At 40.4% G+C, this 13529-nt stretch overlaps 1 protein-coding gene across 1 annotated transcript; it reads right to left on the minus strand.

Moving 5' to 3' along the window:
- Window positions 1-1269: 1269 nt before the first annotated feature.
- On the minus strand, window positions 1270-3968 carry LOC124035873 (hatching enzyme 1.2-like). The gene is made up of 9 exons (XM_046349686.1): window positions 3852-3968; window positions 3715-3748; window positions 3429-3506; window positions 3191-3343; window positions 2809-2926; window positions 2463-2641; window positions 2019-2100; window positions 1727-1851; window positions 1270-1538 (listed from the first exon to the last, which is right to left on the minus strand). Exons 1-9 carry the CDS (start codon window positions 3918-3920, stop codon window positions 1513-1515), a joined length of 864 nt encoding a protein of 287 aa, XP_046205642.1. The 5' UTR covers window positions 3921-3968; the 3' UTR covers window positions 1270-1512.
- Between the last annotated feature and the right edge of the window lie 9561 nt (window positions 3969-13529).

Genomic DNA, 13529 nt, shown 5'->3' on the forward strand with positions numbered 1-13529 from the left:
AACAGACACATCACAACATCAATTGTCAGGAGACTGCATGAATCAGACCTTCATGGTCAAATTGCTGCAAAGAAACTACTATTAAAGGACACTAATAATAATGGGCCACTTTGAAGAATCTCAAATATAAAATATATTTGGATTTGTTTAACACTTTTTGGTTACTACATTATTCCATATGTGTTATTTCATAGTTTTGATGTCTTCACTATTATTCTGCAATGTAGAAAATAGTAAAAAATAAAGAAAAAACCCTTAAGTGTGTAAGTGTGTCCAAACATTTGACTGGTACTGTAAATGAGAAAAGATTCAACACTTTGTTCAACATATTTAGTCAATGAATGGTGGGTATGAAGACCAAAACATTCAACGTTGTGAGAAGATACCCCCTCCGCTATTTCACCAACCAAAGGCATTACGGTTACCATTTAACACCAGAGCGTTCACCACACGTGGACTATCACTGAGCAGTGGTAAGTATGTTGATATAATCTGGTAAGGGGTAATATATTAGGAACGATAATTGAATAATGTCCTGGATGTACATTTGGCCAGGTCATCATTTAAACCAACCTCTTCTGTTCCTGGGACAGAGCATCAATGCATCACACCCAAAAGTGAGAAAATAACTATTGTTCAACTGTGCAACTATTGAAAATAAGGTTGCATAATGATACATAAGGGTTCATCTTATAAGCATGTGTAAGTGCATTTATAAAGTGTTAATAACTGTAGGTAGATATTGGCTCACTATTTGGCAAACACTGACAAGTTATTGCACTATTTTGACCAATGCAATACAACTGTTTATTAATGGTTTATAAATGCATTTACAAATGATTAAATAATGATTCATAATGTAATTATAAACCCTTTATAAACCCTTTACAATTTCAACCTCTTAGTTAAGTGTTACTGAAAAAAATGAATGGGCTACAATCCTTGACTGTGCTGGACACTCCCTCTAAAATGTTTTTTAAGCTCATGTCATTGTTTCAGACTTCCGAAATGTAAAAGTAACAGAATGTAAAATGATTTTTTCGTCCTGTACAATAAAGGATTTTTTGTGCATGTGGGAGTTTGGATGAGTGTTATTGCTGTAGGCTTTGGTGAGATAGCCTTGTTAACTCGCCTAAAAAATACAAAAGGTTTTAGTTTTAGTCACAAAACCACTTAGACACCTATGCACATTATATGATAATCACCATCAATGTACCATTTGCAATCAGAATAATAAACATAAGCCCTCAAGAAACATAGACTATCAAATACACATTACTACACATGTTTATTGTGAAAAATGTTTCAGTAGTCTGCAGTACATTGTTTTGCCATACCAAAGTTCTATCTATGATAAGCCATACCAGATCTGATATACAGAAATGGTTATCTACGTCTCAATTCATTCTTTCAGCATAACGTATAGTTTGTTTATTGAGTTCATGTTCAAAGTTGAAAAGCAAGCTATAACTGCAGTTCCAATCCTCAGCAGACGCTCTACTATCGCACTTGTCAAATCAAGTCTAACTGCTGTCCCGCTAGTAAAAGAGAAGGGAAAGAGAAAATACAATTATAATTATAATACATACTTAATTTCAAATACTATATTCCCAAATATTTGTAATTGATTGAGCAACGGTGGGGTGAAGCTTACAGGCAGGTACAATAATCACAACATTTATCCTTCACAGTTGTAATAAACAGGTATTCCTAAACTAGCACTTACTGCAGTTGTACAGACGATTGATCCGCAGAATATCAATGGGGCTCATCTGAGTTGCCCTGCCAATAACTGCATTATTGTCAGGGATTGGAAGAATGGTGGGCTGCCTGTTTCTGGAGAAGGCAAACCTGGAACCAGACAACATAGGACAGAAAGCTCTGAAGCTATCAATTGAAATTAGAGGATGACATGAGTAGACTATGAAAGGGAAAAGGATTTCTCATATTTTTAGCCATGTAACATTCCAGCTGTTATCGCAGTAAAGAAAACCTTTATATGAATTTCTTTAATTTACCTTGAGTAGTGCATGACAGAATTATAGTCATAAGGAGTCCCCAAGTTAATCGTGTTGATCTTTCTGAAATTGAATTCCATTCCTAGGATGGAAAATGTATGCTAAATAATTTTCTTACACAGTATAATAACATTCACTCTTGTAAAGAAATGTTTTACAGATGATTATGAATAGTGTAAATGCATATTAATTGTAAAGCTTATAATTCTTCTCAATGTTTCTACATGTTTACAAATAATGAAATACTAATGTATTATTATTATAATCAAATAGTAGTGCACTATAAATAGTTTAATAAGGCTTTCCCATTAAAGTTATAAAAGTGTTACTAAGATTTCTTACTCAAAAGGGGCAGGAAGAATATTGTGCACAATCTATTTATTATTTCCCTATGAAATTATGTTTAAAAAAAACAAGTATTATAAAGCATTATAAAGCACTAACCAGGAATAATATTCTGCATCAGGATTTGAACATTGCTATCCCGGTCACTGCGTGTTTGCTCATGGTTGAAGCCCAAGGCATGCAGCAGTTCATGCTGCACCACAGACAGAAAGACACATCCGTTCCTACTCAGAGACACGACCTGGCCATTCCCCCGGCGTCCAATAAATGAGAAACAGCTACAAACAAGGGTGCATACAGAAGACAAAGGTCGTTTCTAAAAGTGATACAGTATTATATTTATGCAATAAAACAGTCAAGTAAATTGGCACGAAAATACTAGGTAAATAAGAGTGGCAAAAGACAAGTACAACAGGCCTAGTAATGTAATGTGCAGTGGTCATACCCTGACTGAGACTGGATGTCCACAAAGTCCCTCTGATTGGTTCGGGGAAAGAATCGGATGCAGGTTGATGCAGCAAAGGTTTGCAGCCCACCTACAATTATGGACCTCTCCCGGGCCGCTGGAGCAATAAGAAAGTCAGAAACTCTATAATCACAGGCGCACACACACACACACACACACACACACACACACACACACACACACACACACACACACACACACACACACACACACACACACACACACACACACACACACACACACACACACACACACACACACACACACACACACACACACACACACACACACACTCATATTCTATAGTAAAACCAAACCATTAGGCTCAGCATAAAATCGTTTCAGAGAACAAAATACTTACAGTATTGATTAGAGATCACAAAGGGTACGTAAACGTTCCCATCAGAGGACTTCTGCCACTTGCATCCGCGAGCTGTGCAGGGGTCAGCGTTCATGAACCCAGTATCTACTGCAATGTCCCCAAACATGACTAGTGGCTCATCAAGTCTTTGTCCTAGAAAACAACACCAAGTGAAGGTTATCTGCTATCCATTCTTGATGCCATTAAATATAGAGTAGGAATGTACAGGCTTCCGTACCAAGATTTCTGTTGGCCTTCTCAATGAGCGTTGAAGCAGAGTATTCATCATCCTCAATGCTGTTGGTGCTAGTGCCGTCTGTGGAATGGGAATAAAAAATGTGCTTAAATGCAACTGTGTCCCTAATAACTCATATTTTAATAAGATAATATATGTCATTTGCATTATAACAATGAATGATTAATAAAAAACTGATTTAGTTTATGAAACATGATATTTAGACGATACAATGTCCAATACAATGTCATGCAATAGCTCAATGTTTATAAATACAGGATGAGCATACCAATGTCCTCTTCACTCCATTCATATGAGGCTTTCTGTATGGCAACAGCAGAAGGAAATATGTACAAGTTTGTTTAAAACGCACATAATTCATCATCATGCACAGCTGTTTCTCAATAGTCTCAGATAGACCCTTACCCCTGTAGATCGGCCCTGAACTGAGCAGAGAACAGCGATGAAAATGGACAGCACAAAGACAGGTGCCATGGTGAAGGACTGCAGGATGCCCAGGATCAATCTGTTGTGAACATGATAGACCTGTAGTTTATATAATGTCGGCTGACAGACGCTGTCGTTGCTCATAATACTGGTAAATTGCAAAATAGCCTTAGATGTTGACCAATTCAACCAAAGTCTTGCTTCAAGATGTTTAAAAAGAAGTGTTTCTCAAATTTTGCGGACTGTGGTTTTGTGATGTCTTGCATACATGTCATGGGTAATTAATAAGATAAATACTATACAACTGTACTAGAACGGAAGGGTGCCATTGAACTAAAATATTGAAAACAATTAAATAAGAGCTTGCATAAAGGAATAAGAGCACTTTTTTAATTTATAAAGCCGTTTTTACATTAGCAGATGTCAAAAAGTGCTAAACCTCAAACAGCGAGCAATGCAGATGTAGAAGCACGGTGGCTCTGAGGGGTGGCCAGTCCTCTTCTGGCTGTACCAGGTGCAGATTATAACAGTACATGGCCATTAAGGCCAGATTGTTCTCCAAGATGTTCAAACGTTCATAGATGACCAGCAGGGTCAAATAATAATCACAGTGGTTGTAGAGGGTGCAACAGGTCAGTACATCAGGAGTAAATGTCACTTGGCTTTTCATAGCCGGGAATTCAGAGGTCAAATCAGCAGGTTCGGTAGAGAGTTTAAAAAAGCAGGTCTGGGTCAATGTAGCACATCCGGTGAACAGGTCGGGGTTCCATCGCTGCGGCAGAACAGTTGAAACTGGAGCAGCAGCACGACCAGGTGGACTGGGACAGCAAGGGGTCATCAGACCAGGTAGTCCTGGGGCATGGTCCTAGGGCTCAGGTCCTACAGGAGGGGAAGGAGAGGGAGAGAATTAGAGGGAGCATACTTAAATTCACACAGGACACCAGATACGGTTGAAGTCGGAAGTTTACATACACTTAGGTTGGAGTTATTATAACTTGTTTTTCAACCCCTCCACAAATTTCTTGTTAACAAACTATAGTTTTGGCAAGTCGGTTAAAACATTTACTTTGTGCATGACACAACTAATTTACATAATTTGAGTCAATTGGAGGTGTGCCTGTGGATGTATCATGGGAAAATCAAAAGAAATCAGCCAAGACCTCAGAAAAAAGAATGTAGACCTCCACAAGGGAGAAATTTCCAAATGCCTGAAGGTACCACATTCATACAAACAATAGTACGCACAGCAAGGAAGAAGCCACTGCTCCAAAACCACTATAAAAAAGCCAGACTACTGTTTGCAACTGCACATTGGGACAAAGATCGTACTTTTTGGAGAAATGTCCTCTGGTCTGATGAAACAAAAATAGAACTGTTTGGCCATAATGACCATCGTTATGTTTGGAGGAGAAAGGGGAGGCTTGCAAGCCGAAAAACACCATCCCAACCGTGAAGCAGGGGGTGGCAGCATCATGTTGTGGGGGTGCTTTGCTGCAGGAGGGACTGGTGCACTTCAGAAATAGACAGAACCAAATAAAAGCTGAAATAAATAATTCTCTCTACTATTATTCTGTCATTTCACATTCTTAAAATGAAGTGGTGATCCTAACTGACCTAAGACAGTGATTTTTTATTAGGATTAAATGTCAGGAACTGTGAAAAACTTAATTTAAATGTATTTGGCTAAGGTGTACTATATGTTAACTTCTGACTTCAACTGAAAGACAGGAGAATTACACCAGATATTACAGACTGACCCTAGACCCCCGGCACATAGACTATTGCAGCGTAGATACTGGAGGCTGAGACACGGGGGGTCGGGAGACACTGTGACCCCGTCTAACGATAAGGCCAATCAGGTAGGATATAAACCCATCCACGTTGCTAAAGCACAGCCCCCTCATACCTAGAGGGATATCAACAGACCAGGCTGTGTATAGCCCACAAAGATGACCTCCGCCGCACGAGCCCGAGGAAGCGCCAAACCAGACAGGAAGTTCACGCCAGTGACTCAACCCACTCAAGCGATGCACCCCTCCTAGGGACGGCATGGAAGAGCACTAGTAAGCCAGTGACTCAGCCCCCATAATAGGGTCAGAGGCAGAGAATCCCAAAGGAAAGGGCAACCGGCCAGGCAGAAACAACAAGGGCAGTTTGTCGCTCCAGTGCCTTTCAGTTCACCTTCACACCCCTGGGCCAGACTACACTCAATCATAGGACCTACTGAAGAGATGAGTCTTCAGTAAAGACTTAAAGGTCGAGACTGAGACTGCGTCTCTCACATGGATACAGTAACAAGATTTTTATCAGGTGGGCATTCCATATGCCCCATGTCTGACATTTGGACTTGGACAGAAGAACCAAAGTTTCTGAGGATGCTTGTGGAGATGTAGTTTTGAAGCAGTGAAGTGGGCCATGCCATGAAGAGCCTTGTATGTGATTACAAATATTTTGTAGTATATTTTGATCCTATGTTTTACTGGCAGCCATATTCGTTTTCAATAACTAATTATGGGGTCTCATTATATGGTCCCTTGAGAACTTGGTCAGTAACACCATATACAAACTCTATTGCAGTCCAGTTTGGAGGATGCATAGGTATCAGTGAACGTTATGCAAAAATGACAGATGCAGATGGCATTTTGCAGGTTGAGCCTGTTATGCAAACTCCCAGAAAGTGGTTTATGTTATGAAATCACTGTTGAAATACTACTCTTAATGTTTGTCTTTGTGGAAACTGTTGCCTAATGTTAACAGCATGTCTGAGCACATAGTTGCGAATGCATGCAATCTGGCCATAGGTATTTAAGTAAAAAATACAGAAGGGAAAATATATTGCACATTATGGTGTCATCAAACCTCTACCATGTGAGAGATAGCAAAAAATAATGCAAGTGAATGTCTTCAGTTAATTGCACATTGTTGTGGTTTCATTGCACACCCACATGAATAAACTAATTCAGACAAAACTCAGGCTTTACTGTCCCGAGATTCTCTTGATCTTGCAAAAAATATATATTAAATGTACAAATAAAAGATAGAAGATACATTAAAGATCAAATAAAAAATATATTGAAAACAGTTACGTTTAGCTTGTTAAATAATGCTGAAACCTAAAGTGTTGAGTATAAATGTAAAAAATAAACAGAACTGTACATAAAGTAATAGTCAACAAAATATGCACATTTGAAGCTATTTTGACTTGATGACTTGATGAGCCACTAGTCATGTTTGCGGACAAAGCTTGTCTTTGTGTTGGAAATGTATCTGCACAACTACACACATGTGGATTGGCAATTATCCTGTTTGCTGCTAACAATAATTCCCTAAAGGAACTAAAACATCAATCTAATAATCAACCCACAGGTAGGGCTTTTATGAATTGTTCTCAATCAAAAATCCATTGGAAGTACATTAGTTGTACACTTTTCAAATGGATGGGCAGTGTTCCACCTCAACCCCTTCACAAAATCCCTCCCCAACTCCAACCTACATTCTCCAAGCACTCAGGTGACCATTTAAAAAAAGCATATAATTGTGAGCAGTTCCTTTATAATCTCTGAGCAAAACAATAAGAAAGTTGTTACCTACCAGCTTGTTGATGTCTAACTACCACATCAACACTGAGCCATTTAGTGTATGTTTGATTTACAACCATAAGCCTATCAAAGCCACAATTGCATCATGTCTGAGTTTTCATTCATTATGCAAAGTGAAGTAGATAATTATGTAAATTATGTCACTGTGGTTAAAATAACCGTTTCCATTTGAATGTCCTTCTGTTACATTTTTGCATTATATTTATCCGACGCCAATGGCAACAGCTAGTCTTACTGGGGTCCGACACATAACGAAAAATACATTACAGACCAAAGACTTTACAATTGACATACATTTAAAAACATGAACATGTAGTGCGTGTCTGTGCATCTATCAGTTACACATACAGGTCAGTACATACACACAACAAGTAGGTCACATCAACTTTAAGGCACTGCATCTTAGTGCTAGAGGCATTAATACAGACACCCTGGTGTGAATCCAGGCCGTATCACAACCGGCTGTGATTGGGAGTTCCATAGGGCGGTGCACAATTGGCCCACCATTGTCTGGGTTTGGCCGGTATAGGTCGTCATTGTAAATAATTATTTGTTCATAATGGACTTGCCTGGTTAAATATAAAAAAAACATGGGGGAGAGGCATTGTGAGGTGTTGCTTTATTTGTTTTTTGAAACCAGGTTTGCTGTCTGTATAATACTGTACGTTTCCTTGAATTTGTTCTGGACTTGGGGACTGTGAAAAGACCACTGGTGGCATGTCTGGTGGGGTAAGTGTGTGTGTCTGTGCTGTCTGTAAGTTGACTATGTAAACAATTTGGAATTTCCCACACATCGTTTCTTATAAAAACAAGAAGTGACACAGTTAGCCTTTCCTCAACTCTTAGCCAAGAGAGACTGGCCTGCATAATATTAATATTAATGAATACAATCAGATGTGCTGCTCTGTTCTGGGCCAGCTGCAGCTTAACTGTGTCTTTCTTAGCATCACTTAACCATATGACTGGACAATAATCGAGATAAGATAAAACTAGAGCCTGCAGGACTTGCTTTGTGGAGAGTGGTGTCAAAAAAGCAGAGCATCTCTTTATTACGGACAAACCTTGACCCTTCTTTAAAACCATTGAATCTATGTTTTGACCATGCATGACAGTTTACAATCTAAGGAAACACCAAGTAATTTAGTCTCCTCAACTTGTTCTGTTAATTAAATGTTTAGTGCCTGCTGAGGCTACTGTCTGGATTGGATTATGGTTCATAAGATGTGTAGAGTCATTGTAACCTATAAAATAAATGTAGCCTACAGTGTAGTAGCAGAAAAGCTAGACTAGAGCACAGTATAATAATAACGATTAACGGTTAAGAAAACATCTGCATAGAGAAAATCCTGTCACCCAACTGGGGATCCCACCCCTAGACTTATGATCAAACCTTGTCATTACAGTTAGTTCCAATACTACCACCTACTGGACCAATTGAGAACAGGGTTGTGTTCAGTATGGAGAAAACGTTTTGAAACAGTGTGAAATGGGGGGGACTGAATTTGTCCAATAACGAAGCAATATTCTGCAGCAGGTGGCCCAACATAATTGCATTGCTTTTGTACTTTACTCTCAACTGCAGGGATGGTCAAAAATAGCATTAGCCCAGCGTTTCCCACACTAATCTCAAACATCACAAAGTCAAATTTTCTTCCGCATAGGGCACCATAACTGGAAACCATATTAGGGACTATACCGTATGAAAGTAACACGTCGTTATCCAGGAAGTAGCCTTATAGTTTTTAAACTTTTGAAGGCTTTTTGAGTAGTATCCAACGGGTAGAAACATAGAGCAACGGTCTTCAACGCATTTTTTTGTTTTAAAGGCATCTGGCCGTAGTAAATTCATCCACAAACACGAATATACACTGAACAAAAATATACATGCAAGATGCAACAATTTCAATGATTTTACTGAGAACAGTTCATATAAGGAAATCAGTCAATTTAAATAAATTCCTTAGGCCCTAATCTATGGATTTCACATGACTGGGAATACAGATGTGCATCTGTTATTCACAGATAGAAAGTAGGTGTGTGGATCAGAAAACCAGTTCGTATCTGGTGTGTCCACCGTTTGCCTCCTGCAGCGCGACACATCTCTTTCGAATAGAGTTGATCAGGATGTTGATTGTGGCCTGTGGAATATTGTCCCACTCCTCTTCAATGGCTGTGTGAAGTTGCTGGATATTTAAAGTTTTAATGTCCCATGCACAAGTACAGTGAAATGCCTTTCTTGCAAACTCATAACCTAACAATGCAATAATCAATAACAACATATTCCAAAAAACAAACTGGAGAAAAAAGAATAAGAAATACACAATAAAGTAAGTAAGCAAACAAGCATACTACATATAGAAAGTATTTAAAAGTCTGTTCCAATATCAAATTGACATGTGCAGGGATACTGGAGTAATGGAGGTAGATATGTACAGGGGTAAGGGGACTAGGCAACAGGATATAAGATAAACAGAGTAGCAGCAGCTTGCATGTGAGAGGGTGTGCAGGTGTGTTGAGTGAGTATAAATTGTATGTGCATATGTGTGAGTGAGAAAATGATGGAGTGTTGGAGTGACAGTGTGTGTGAGTCTGTAGGACCCTTTTCAGGATTTGAGGGCCCATACCAAACTTGTTCAACCTCCTGAGGGGGAAGAGGCACTGTCACGCCTTCTTCACGGCTGTGCATGTGTGTTTGGACCATTTTAAGTCTGTAGTGATTTGGACCTTGAAGCTGTCTACCTGCTGCACTGCCGCCCCGTCGATGTGGATGGGGGCTTGCTTCTCCCCCCATTTCCTGTATTCCACGATCAGCTCCTTGGTCTTGTTGACGTTGAGGGAGAGCTTGTTGCTCTGGCACCACACTGCCAGGTTAGGGACCTCCTGTCTGTAGGCTGACTCATCATCGCTGGCGATCAGGCCTACCACTGTTGTGTCGTCAGTGAACTTGAAAATGGTGTTGGAGTACAGGAGGGGACTAAGCACACACCCCTGTGTTAAGGGTCAGCATGGTGGACGTGATGTTCCCCACCCTCACCACCCATACCCCCATCAGAAAACCGCTCGCCCATAAGACTCCATACACGCTGTCTGCAATCTGCCAGGTAGTTGAAACCGGGATTAATCCGTGAAGAGCAGACTTCTCCAGCGGCCATCGAAGATGAGTATTTGCCCACTGAAGTCAGTTACGACGCCAAACTGCAATCAGGTCAAGACCCTGGTGAAGACGACAAGCAAGCAGATGAGCTTCCCTGAGACGGTTTCTGACAGTTTTTCAGAAATTCTTTGGTTGTGCAAACCCACAGTTTCATCAGACAATCCCGCAAGTTAAGAAGCCGGATGTGGAGGTCCTGGGTTGTGAGGCCAGTTAGACGTACTGCCAAATTCTCGAAAACGATGTTGGAGGTGGTTTACGGTAAGGAAATTAACATTAAATTATCTGTGTCCCTCAAAACATCTGTGGCATTGTGTGACAAAACTGCACATTTGAGAGTGGCCTTTTATTTTCCCCAGCACAAGGTGCCCCTGCGTTATGATCATATAAGGGCACAAGGCGAACCCCAGATGCAGACACAGGATGCAGATGGTAGAGTCTTTGTAGTTTATTTATAATCCAAAGGGAGTAGGCAAGACAGAAAAAGGTCAAAAGCAGATTCTGAGTCCAACAGGTAAAGAGTGGCAGACAGGCTCGATGTCAGGGCAGACAAAATGGTCAGCTAGGCGGGTACGGAGTCCAAAAAAAACAGGCAAGGGTCAAAACCGTGAAAACTATAATAGAAACCAGGATCACGGGAAACCACGCTTGTTGACTTGAAAACATAGAAGACAAATTGACACAGAGAGACAGGAAACACAGGGATAAATACACTGGGGAAAATAAGCGACACCTGGAGGAGGTGGAGACAATCACAATAACAGGTGAAACAGGTCAGGGCGTGACAGATCTAGCTGTTTAATCAGCTTCTCGATATGGGACCAATACTTTGCATGTTGCATTTATATTTTTATTCAGTGTAATTGTATATACAGTACCAGTCAAAAGTTTGTACACACCTACTCATTCAAGGGTTTTTCTTTATTTTGACTATTTTCTACATTGTAGAATAATAGTGAAAACATCAAAACTATGAAACAACACATATGGAATCATGTAGTAACCAAAAAAAGAGAAACAAATTAAATATATTTTATATTGGAGATTCTCTAAAGCAGCCACCCTTTGCCTTGATGACAGCTTTGCACACTCTTGGCATTCTCTCAACCATCTTCATGAAGTAGTCACCTGGAATGCATTTCAATTAACATATGTGCCTTCTTAATGCATTTGAGCCAATCATTTGTGTTGTGACACGGTAGGGGTGGTATACAGAACATAGCCCTATTTGGTAAAAGACCAAGTCCATATTATGGCAAGAACAACTCAAATAAGCAAAGAGAAAAGAAGGTACATCATTGAAAGTTTCTTCAAGTGCAGTTGCAAAAACCATCAACCGCTATGATGTAACTGGATCTCATGAGGACCACCACAGGAAAGGAAGACCCAGTTACCTCTGCTGCAGAGGATACATTAATTAGAGTTGCCAGCCTCAGAAATTGCAACCCATATATATTCTTCACAGAGTTCAGGTAACAGACACTTCTCAACATCAACTATTCAGAGGAGACTGCGTGAATCAAGCCTGCGTGGTTGAATTGCTGCAACGAAACCACACCAATAATAAGAAGAGACTTGCTTGGGCCAAGAAATGCGAGCAATGGACATTAGACTGGTGGAAATCTGTCCTTTGGTCTGATGAGTCCAAATATGAGATTTTTGGTTCCAACCGCCGTGCCTTTGTGAGATGCAGAGTAGGTGGACGGATGATCTCTGCATGTTAGGTTTCCACTGTGAAGCATGGAGGAGGTGTGATGGTGCTTTTCTGGTGATACGGTCAGTGATTTATTTAGAATTCAAGGCACACTTAACCAGCATGGCTACCACAGCAATACCCCATCCCATCTGGTTTGCGCTTAGTGGGACTATCATTTGTTTTTCAACAGGACAATGACCCAACACACCTCCAGGCTGTGTAAGGGCTATTTTACCAAGAAGGAGGGTGATGGAGTGCTACATCAGATGACCTGGCCTCTACAATCACCCGGCCTCAACCTAATTGAGATGGTTTGGGATGAGTTGGACCGCAGATTGAAGGAAAAGCATCCAGCAAGTGCTCAGCATATGTGGGAACTCCTTCAAGACTGTTGGAAAATCATTCCAGGTGAAGCTGGTTGAGAGAATGCCAATAGTGTACAAAGCTGTTATCAAGGCAAAGGATGGCTACTTTGAATAATCTAAAATATATTTTGATTTGTTTAAAACTTTTTTGGGTTACTACATGATTCCATATGTGTTATTTCATAGTTTTTATGTCTTCACTATTATTCTACAATGTATAAAATAGTAAAAATAAAGAAAAAGCCTTGACTGGTAGTGCATATCTTAATAAATTACTGCATTTTCAAAAATATTATGATATAATCATCAAGCCCATTCAAAAGATTAGGGGACAGAACCCAGAAGTATGATGGAGGATGACGTCACTTGCACATCTTATTGAGGCCAAATTCCCTCATCTATGCTGGCAAAGATTTATTTGACTTCTTCATTGAAGTAGCGAGCAAGGGAGGGTTCTTTATCATCCCGTGAGCAGGTCAATGTTGACCTGGTCGCAGTCGGCTGGTCAGCACTGGTCTGGTCAACAGGTGGTTAATGCTGGTCTGGTGAGGTGGCTCAGCTCTGGTCTGGTCAAAAGATGGTCAATGATGGTCTGGTCGGGTGGCTCAGCACTGGTCTTGTCAGGTAGCTCAGCACTAGTCTGGTCAACGGTCAGCTGGTCAACGCTGGTCTGGTCGAAGGTCAGCTGGTCAACGGTCTGCTGGTCAATGCTGGTCTGGTCGGGTGTCTCAGAGCTGGTCTGGTCGGGTGTCTCAGAGCTGGTCTGGTTGACAGGTCAACACTGGTCTGGTCGGCTGGTCAACGTTAGTCTGTTCTACAGTCAGCTGGTCAACACTAATCTGGTTG

This window comes from Oncorhynchus gorbuscha, linkage group LG05 (assembly GCF_021184085.1).
Source record: "Oncorhynchus gorbuscha isolate QuinsamMale2020 ecotype Even-year linkage group LG05, OgorEven_v1.0, whole genome shotgun sequence".
NCBI lineage: Eukaryota > Metazoa > Chordata > Actinopteri > Salmoniformes > Salmonidae > Oncorhynchus > Oncorhynchus gorbuscha.

Bases quoted from the DNA above. Each gene is read 5' to 3' on its own strand.
- LOC124035873 (XM_046349686.1), bottom strand. From the start codon at position 3,920: ATGGCACCTGTCTTTGTGCTGTCCATTTTCATCGCTGTTCTCTGCTCA. The intron at 3,749-3,851 runs GTAAGGGTCTAT...GTTGCCATACAG, and splicing joins TTCAGGGCCGATCTACAGGG to AAAGCCTCATATGAATGGAG. The intron at 2,927-3,190 runs GTAAGTATTTTG...TTATTGCTCCAG, and splicing joins TGTGATCTCTAATCAATACT to CGGCCCGGGAGAGGTCCATA.